The sequence below is a fragment of the Gallus gallus genome, chromosome 25, assembly GCF_016699485.2.
Source record: "Gallus gallus isolate bGalGal1 chromosome 25, bGalGal1.mat.broiler.GRCg7b, whole genome shotgun sequence".
NCBI lineage: Eukaryota > Metazoa > Chordata > Aves > Galliformes > Phasianidae > Gallus > Gallus gallus.
The window spans coordinates 2,908,401-2,917,306 of NC_052556.1; the positions used below are offsets into that span (position 1 = coordinate 2,908,401).

Here is an 8,906-nt window from a genome sequence, read left to right on the forward strand (position 1 = left end):
GTGCATCCCAATGGTGGTGGATCCCCATCTCGGTGCGTCCCAGTTTTGGTGCATCCCAATCTCGGTGCATCCCAGTGTTAATCCGTCCCAGTTTCTTCTGTGCATCCCAATCTCAATCGCAATCCTGATTGCAGAGCATCCTGATCTTCCTGCACCTCAGTTTTGGTAGATCTCAATCTCAGTGCATCCCGATTCAGTGCATCCCAGTATTGGAACATCCCAATCTCGGTGCATTTTGATCTTGGTACATCTCAGTGTTGGTACATCCTGATCTCGGCACATCCCGATCTCGATGCAACCCAACATCAGTAAATCCCAATCTCACTGCATCCTGATCTCTCCGTATCCCAGATGCGATGCATCCAATCTTGCTGCATCTCAATCTCAGTTTTGCTGCATCCAACATTTGGCACATCCCAAACTTGACGCGTCCAAATCCCACCGCATCGCAACTGCAGCACATCGCAGTTTCAGTGCACCCCATTCTCACTGCATCCCAGATTCAGTGCATCCTGGTTTTGGCGCATCCCAATAGCACGGAATCCCGGTTTCACTGCATCCCAAACTTGCAGTATCTCAGTTTTGTTGCATCCCCATTTTGCAGCATCCCAATCTCGGTGCATCCCAGTTTCACCGTATCCCAAATTCAGTGCATCCCGATTTTGGTGCATCCCAATCTTGGAGCATCCTGATCCCAGTTCATCCAATCCCAGCGCATCCTATGTGCAGCCACTCCATGTCCATACAGCTGTGGCCGTGCTGGGGGGGGTGCAGCCCCCGGAACCCATAGAAAAGGGGAAACTGAGGCAGGTGGGGGCCGGGCAGAGCGGAGTGGCAGTGTATGTGTGGAGAGGGTCCCCGCTTGCCCTGGCGCAGCCGCCATGGGGTGGTACCTGGGGGGGACAGGGGGAGGTGGCCATGTCCCCCCCCCCCCCCAGCGTGGGGTGTGCCTCCCACATCCCCGGCTTGGGGCTGGGTTTGGTCCTGTTTGGTGAGAAAGAAACCCCAAGCGGGGACCTGGGGGACAATGGAGTGCCCCTACCCTAAACAGGGCAGTGGGTGTTGGGGGGGATGCTGGGGTTGCTGGGCCCCCCTCCTCAGCCCATGGACTGGGATGGACTGGGAGGGGGGATCCATCTGGTCCTGCCGGGGGGGGTCCATCCTTCCTGAGCGTGTGGGGGTCTGTGTCCCCCTCCGGCAGGACCGACCTCCCCACCCCAGGGGGCTGCTCTCCGCCATCAGGGTCACCCATGGGTGCTGCGCTGCACTTCCAGACCTGGGGAGGAGGGAGAGGATGGGGGCATTAAGCGGGGCTGGGGGGGACCCCAAATGGGTTGGGGGGCTGTTAGGGGGTCCAGAGGGGCTCACCGGGCTCAGTAGGGCCGGTTGGCGTCTTTGGGCCTCTTGAGCTGCACTTTGAGGCGCTTCATGCCGATCTGGAACCCATTCATGGCATGGATGGCTGCCTGCGCACTGGCTGGGTTGTCAAAGCTGACAAAGCCTGGAAACAGCAGGGACATGGGGACAGTGGGGACACAGGGATGGTGGTGACAATGGGGATGTGGGGACAGCAGAGACACAGTCATGGTGGTGCAGATGTTGTGGCCCTGCAGTTGGCCCATGATATCCACAGCCACCCTAACTCCACCCCCCTGGCCTTGGTGGCTCCAGCTGTTGTGTCCCATGGCATTTTGATGTCCCGACCATGATGTCCCCATGTCTCTGGCCGTGGTGACCCCATCTGTGAAGTCCCTGTGCCTTGGCCATGATGTCCACATGTTCTGGCCATCGTGTCCCCATACTCCTGGTCATGGTGTCCCCATCTATGATGTCCCAATGCTACGACAATGGTGTTCCCATGTCTCCATCCTTGGTGACCCCATCTGTGATGTCCCCGTGCCCTGACCATACACCACAATGTCCCCATACTCTGACCATGGTGCCTCCATCCCATGACACCCCCAGTCCCTACCGAAGCACTTGCTCTGGTTGGTGGCGCGGTCGACGAACACTTTGGCGGAGATGACGTTGCCGAAGGGCAGGAACATTTGTAGGATCTCGGTGTCAGCGAACTCCTGGGGCAGGTGGTAGATGAAGATGTTACAGCCCTCGGGGCCTGCGGAGGGAGCAGCGTCATGGCGGGCACAGGCCCGGGGGCACCCCAAAAAACACCAAACCCCAACCCAACCCGTGCACCCATCCATGGAGCACCCACAGACCCCAATGCATGAGCCCAAAAACACTGCTCCGTGGCTTCCCCGTGGCCATGGGTACCCCAAGCACAGCTCCAGTGGGTGAGTGAGGGGTCCTGGGGAGTCCCAGAGGAGTCCTGGAGGTCTTAGGGGAGTCCTGGGGACTTGGAGAGGGTCCCAGGATTGTGAGGTCCTTAGGAAGGTTCTGGGGCGTCCCAATGTCTCAGAGAGTCCTGAGGGATCTCAGGAGGTTTGAGGAGTTCTGGAGGGGGTCTCAGGGTCCAGGGAGGGCTTGGGGGGTTCCTCACCTTCACGCTGCTGCTGTTGGGGAGGTGGAGGGGGGGCCAGCAGTGGCCCTGGGGGGCGAAGGCTGGGCTCACCAGCCCATAGGCGGCAGGGTAGGCGGCTGTGGGGGAAATTGGGTCAGCCCAGTACAGCCCAGTGCTTCCCAACACATCCCAGTGCCCTCTACTACCACCAGAGTCCCTGCAGTGCTCCCAGTGCCCTCCAGTACCCCCAGTGCCTCTCAGTGCTTCCAGTGCCTCCACTCTTCCCCCAGTGCCATCCCAGTCCCTTCCAGATGCGCCCATCTAAACCATGCGGCTCTCCCCAGTATCCTCCCAGTGCCCCCTACTGCCCTCCCAGTGCCCCCCTGATGTCATGCAATGCCTTCACAGCACCCTCCACTACTCCCAATGCTTCCCAGTGCCCCTCGGAGCCATAAAATGCCTTCCCAGTGTCAACCATTGCCCTCCAACTGGCTCCCAGTAACATCCAGTACCCTCCCAGTGCCATGCAATGCCATCCCAGTGCCTCTCAGTGCCACCTCCAGTACACCTTCAGTCATGCAATGCTCATCCAATACACCCCAGTTCCTCCCAGTACCCCCAATGTCACACAGTGCTCTCCTAGTGCCTGCCAGTGCCCTCAGTGCCACAAAGTCCCCATCCAGCTTTCCCCAGTGCCGTGCAATGCTTTCCCAGTCCCTCCCAGTGCCCCCCAGTGCCCCCACCTGTGTAGTGCTGCATGCCAGCATATGCCTGCTGCAGGGGGTCCGCAGGGGCAGCGGGGCTCTGGGCTGGGGGGACAGATGGGGGGGGCCGTTAGGGAGGTGGGGGGCAGTGAGGGGCGGCTGGGGGGCGGCAAGCACCTGGGAATGGGGGAACCCCTCCGGCGTAGACAGCCTCGGGGGCAGGCGGCCCTGCGGGCTGTGCAGGCACCGGGCTGTACCCGTTGACACTCAATGGGGCTGCGATGGCGGGGACTGGCGTGGCAGCCATGGCCGGCGGCGTGCTGGTTCCTGGGGGACAGCGGGGTCATCACCCTGACAGTGGCACCACGCTGTCCCCATCTGGTGGTGGATCCATCCTCTGGTGGCCACCATATCGCCATCCCACAGGGATGCATCTTTGGGGTCCCCATCCAACACGGACCCACCCTGATGTCCCCATTTCCAGCGTCCCACCCCCGGCATCCCCCATCCTTGATGTCCCGAATCTCTCATGTCCCGTGTCCCACATTCCCCACCCCGGATGACCCCCAAGCCCCCGATGTCCCCATTTCTCCAGGTGCCACCTACCTGAGGAGGGGGGCAGAGGGGTGGCGATGAGCCCGTTGGGGTTGACCGTGCCCATGTGCTGCATCTGGACGGCCATGGTGGCCATGGGGCTGAGGTAGGCCGAGTGGGCGGCCACCAGGGCCGCCTGCTGCTGCATCAGCTGTGGGGACAGCGCTGGCACCGCGCACGGCCACCAGGGTCCCCTCCCAAGTGGTGTCCCCGTGGGACCCCCATGGCCCAGTGGATGCCACCCAGTTGGTTCACATTGCCCAGCTTGGAAACCCAGTGTCTCCTCACGACACCCCATGTCCCATCTTGGACCATGTGGGGCCAATTTTCCCCCCTCCACCCAATGACCCCATACTGGATTATGGGATCCACCATTACTGGGTTCCACCATTTCCCACTGCCCATCACCGCAGTGCGGGGATCCACCACCTCACCCCATGGGCATCCATCAGCTCACCCCATGTCCCATCCCAGCCCACCGTGACCATTCCCTACTGATGTGTCCCACCCCCATGCCCCCACCCCACCATCATGTAGGGCCATCCCTCCGGCTGCCATCCCACAATACAACACCCTCACCCCACACCCAGGGGTCCACATCCCCCTGACCCCCATGTCCCCATGTCCCCCCTACCGCCTGCGTGTAGGCGCTGTAGGCCCCAAACTGGAGTGCTATGGGGCTGAACATGCCGAGCTGGCTCGCCACCTGCTGCATCCGCCGCAGACCCCGCTCCTTCTCCGTGTCCGCAAACTTCACCACCAGGCTGGATGAGGCGCCCTGTGGTGACACCGCCGTCACCCCATGGGCACATGGGGACAGCGCAGAGAGATAGGACGGGGAGGGGTCCATTGGAGGGTTGATGGTGGGGTGAACTGGGGGGATGGTGGGGGAGATACTGAGATAATGGTGGGGACAATGGCGGGGATACTGGGAGGGATAATGGGAACCGTGGGAGGGATCATGGTGGGGATGATGGGAATCGATAGCAGGGGCAGGGGGAGTGATGGAGACAATGGGGATGGTGGTGGTGGGAACCACGGGGGCAGTGGTGGGGCTGGCGGTGGAGAATGGGGCGGGCAGTGGGGTGGTCGGGGGTGGCCGTGGGTTGGTGGCCCCTCACCGGCAGAGTGCGGCTCCCATGGAGGGCAGCGATGGCAGCCTGGGCCTCTGCGTGGCTCTGGAACTTGACGAAGGCGCAGCCTGGGGACAGTGGGGTCAGCAGGACAGGGCCCGGACCCTCCCCAGCCCAATACACCCTGACTGTCCCCATCCTTGTCTCCATTCCCATCCTCATCCCCCTCCCCATCCTATCCCCAACTCCATTCTCATCCTTGTCCCCACCCCCATCATCATCCCATTCCCATTCCATCCCCATCCCCATCCCTCTCCCCATCGCCACCCCATCCCCACCCTGTCCTGTCCCCACCCCCATCCCCACACAGTGACACCTTTGCTGGTGCCATCGGGGCCGCGCAGCACTGTGCACTCATCGATGGTCCCAAAGGGTTCAAACATCTTCCTCACATCCTCGTCTGCCTGCTGCTTGCTGAGCATCCCCACAAACAGCTTGCGGTCCTCTGCGGGACAGCGTGGTGACACCGGGACACCGGGATGGACACCCCCTCACCCGGCCAGGATGGGGACGTGGGATGGGGACAGCGCGGGGACACCCAGCACCCAACCAGGATGGTGTTGGGGACATGGGGATGGGGACAAGTGCACCCCTCTTCCAGGGACATGGGGACCCCAAGATATGCTGAGACCCCTGGGGACGGGGAGATGGTAGGGGGGAACACCTCTCATGGGGCTGCTTGGGTATAGGTTGGGGACATGGGGACGGTGCTATGCTGGAGCCTCCCCAGGGACGTGGTGACACCCATGGGATGGGGACATGGGAGGAGGACAGGGAGGGGGCCAACCCCACCATGGGACAGGGGCAGAGGAGGAGGGAACATGGGGACATTTGTGGGGGACATGAGGACACAGTGACAAACAGCACGGGGATGGGGACGGCCAACCCTACTGGGGACATGGGGACCCCCTGGGTGAGGACATGGTGGGGGGACAGGGGTTGATGCCAGCCCTGTGGGGGACGTGGGGTGGCCTTTGGGGGGTCCCATTTGGGGACACGGGGGTGGTACCTCCTCGGCTCTCACTGTCCGCCGGCTTCACCTGGATGGGGCGGTTCATCTGGGGGGGGCACAGCGAGCGATGGGGACACAGCCCCCCCAAAGCTCCCCGGGTACCCCAAAGATGCTCTGTGTTACCATGGCAATGCTGCCCTGCATCCCATTACCAGGCAACGGGCACCATGGCAACGACCACCTCCCCCCACACCCCCCCTCCTCCCCACACACACACACACACTATTAACTGGGGGGGGGGGGGGTTTGACCCCACCCCCTGAGAGCAACGTGGGGGGGCAGGGAGCAGATGCCCAGTAACCATGGCAACGGGAGGACGTGCTCCATGGCAACCGCCCACTCATCCCCAATTTCCCCATCCCGTTGCCTGGCAACGGCGCTGACATCAGCAGCGCTGCGATAAACAATGACAAGGCCGAAGGGGGGGGGGAGGGGGGTGGATTTGGGGGGCCCCCGAAACCCCTACGACTGAAGGAGGTGGGGGAGGGGCGGGGGGGTGTTGTCCCCATCTCACCCCACCCTCCCCCTATTTCCCACGCAGAAAGCGAAGGTGCCCCCCCCAACCCCACAGCACCCCCCCATAAAGCCCAGATGGTGCCCCCCCCCGCTTTAATCCTCCTTAATCCTGGGATTATCCTGGGATGGAGCTGGAGAAACAGAGGGGGGGGGGAGCCCCTAATAGGGGCTCCCAGCACCCTAAATCCCCCCCCCATTCCCCAGTATAACAGCCCCCTAAATCCTTCCCCCATATAACAGCCCCCCCACCCCGTTGGCACTGATGGGGACAGTGGGTGACATTCGTGTTCCCCTCCACATAAAACACCACACTGGGGGCAGCTGTTGGGGCGGTGCCGCCCCTTAATCCCCCCCCCCATCTACCCCCCCCTATGCAAATAATCCCCCCCCCCACACCCCATAAACCCCTCCAAATCCCCAGATTATCCCAAAGAAGGTAAATCCCAGGGGGCTCTGATGGGGGGGAGCGGGTGGGGGGGTAATGAGGGGGGGTCATTGATGGGGGTGGGGATTGAGTGATTACTTCCTTCTGGGGTTCCCCCCCCCCCCATTAATGTCTGAGGACCCCATAATTCCCCTCTAGAAATGAATCTTTGTGGGGAGGGGAGTGTCTGGGGGTCCCTGGCCATAATTAAGAGGGGAGAGCACCCAAAATGCTTCACTTCCCTCCCATATAAATGGCATTTCCTCCCCGCATCCTCTTTTGTTGTCTCATCTGTTGGGATTTTTGGCCCTGGGGGGATGTTTTGGGATTCCCAATGGGGGGAGGGTCTCTGTGTACCCCCAATATTTACACTCGGGAACTCCCCCTCCCCCCATTTGTCTCCGGGAACCACCAAACCCTCCCATAAAGAGGCCTTTGGGGGGGGGGGGGGGGGGGAGGGGAAGGCTGGGGATCCCTGGCGATAATAAGTGGGAAAGAGCACTCATATGGGGTGGGGTGAGGGGGAGTCACTGTGCTACCCCAAAGTGTGCATATAGCACTGGGGGGGTGCCATGCACCCTCAAAGTATGTGTGTGCTGCATTGGGATGGGAATTAGGGTGCATTTGCACACGAGGTGTGCAAAGTGGGGGAGGGGGAGGGGACTACACCCCAAAGGAGGTGTATGGGTTTTGGGGAGGGGGGGCACTCACCCCCGGCAGCGTTTTCTGCTCGTGGAGGGCACTCTGCGCCTTCAGGGCCGACTCGCGGGCGCAGTAGGTGAGGAAGGCGCATCCTATAGGGACAGGGGATGAGGGGGGTGTTGGGTGGGGGACGCAGAGACCCCTGACCCCACACCCTGCAGTTGGGGTGGTAATGGTGTCCCTGTGGCCCTTCGACCCCCCCCCCCCCCCACCTTGGTTGTGGTTCCCATCAGCATGGCCTCAGGGCCTGCACAGACCCCACAGCACAACAACACCACACATACAGCTGTCACACAATTGCCTACAACCATTGCACCCCATACAACCATCATTCACAGCCATCGCATGGCCCATACAACCATCATCCCCCATACAACCATCCCACACCCCATACAACCAGCATCCCCCCATACACCCACCCTGTGTGCCCCACGTATGACCATCACACCCACCCCCATATCCCCATCCCACACTCCACGTACGACCATTACACTCCCAGACTGCTGCATGCCCCACACACAACCACTGTACCCCATACAACCACTGCATACCCCAAACACAACCCCCAGACCCTACACACACACAACTCACTTGACACAACCGCTGCACACATCCCACACTACATCTCACCCTACACAACCATCACACAACCCACAAGACATCACACCCCATACAACCATCGCACCCCACTCACCACCTCCGCCCCACACCATCCATAACGAGCACTGCCCCACACAACACTCCCAGCACAGCCCCACGGAGCCCCACAGCTCCACAGGGCCCACCTGCACCCCTGGCCCCTATAGGGCACAGCCCCCACCCCACAAGCACAGATCATACCCAGATTGCAGCGCCGTACCGCAGCTGTGGGGCTGTTCTTGAGCTCCAGAGCTGCCCGTGGGGCTGTGGGCCTATGGGGCTGTGCTCAGGGCTGTAGCTGTGCCATAGGGCTGTATGTAGAGCTGTAGGTATGGGCTGCACCATACTGTAGGGCTGTACGTAGGCTGTACCCGTGCCATAGGGCTGTATGTAGGGCTGCACGTAGGGCTGTATATAGGGCCAGCCCCGGTGCCCAGGGGCCGTACTCAGGCCCCACGGCCGCGTGCAGCTCCTGCTGCCCATTCCCCACTCCTGACCCCCATCCCCGTTCCCCATCCCCACCACCGGCGCCGTACCTTTGTGCATCCCGGTGTATTTGTCCTTGATGACCGTCAGCTCGTAGATCTTCCCGAACTGCTCGAAGATGGGCTTCAGGTCCTTCTCCTCCAGGTGCCGCGGGATCTGCCCCACGAAGAGTTTGATGGCGTCGGGCTCCTTCATGGGGCCGCCGGCGCTCGGGGCCGCGCCCTCCGCCCGGTGC

At 61.7% G+C, this 8,906-nt stretch overlaps 1 protein-coding gene across 1 annotated transcript; it reads right to left on the bottom strand.

The window, feature by feature from the left end:
• Positions 1–1,227: 1,227 nt before the first annotated feature.
• On the bottom strand, positions 1,228–8,906 carry LOC121107541 (CUGBP Elav-like family member 3). Its single transcript, XM_040652431.1, is given in 14 exon segments — positions 1,228–1,276; positions 1,369–1,501; positions 1,973–2,116; positions 2,501–2,546; positions 2,549–2,598; positions 3,205–3,270; positions 3,343–3,492; positions 3,772–3,910; positions 4,394–4,537; positions 4,881–4,960; positions 5,209–5,337; positions 5,902–5,950; positions 7,556–7,638; positions 8,722–8,906. Coding segments are annotated over 13 exon segments (1,353 nt in total). The 5' UTR covers positions 8,867–8,906; the 3' UTR covers positions 1,228–1,276; positions 1,369–1,373.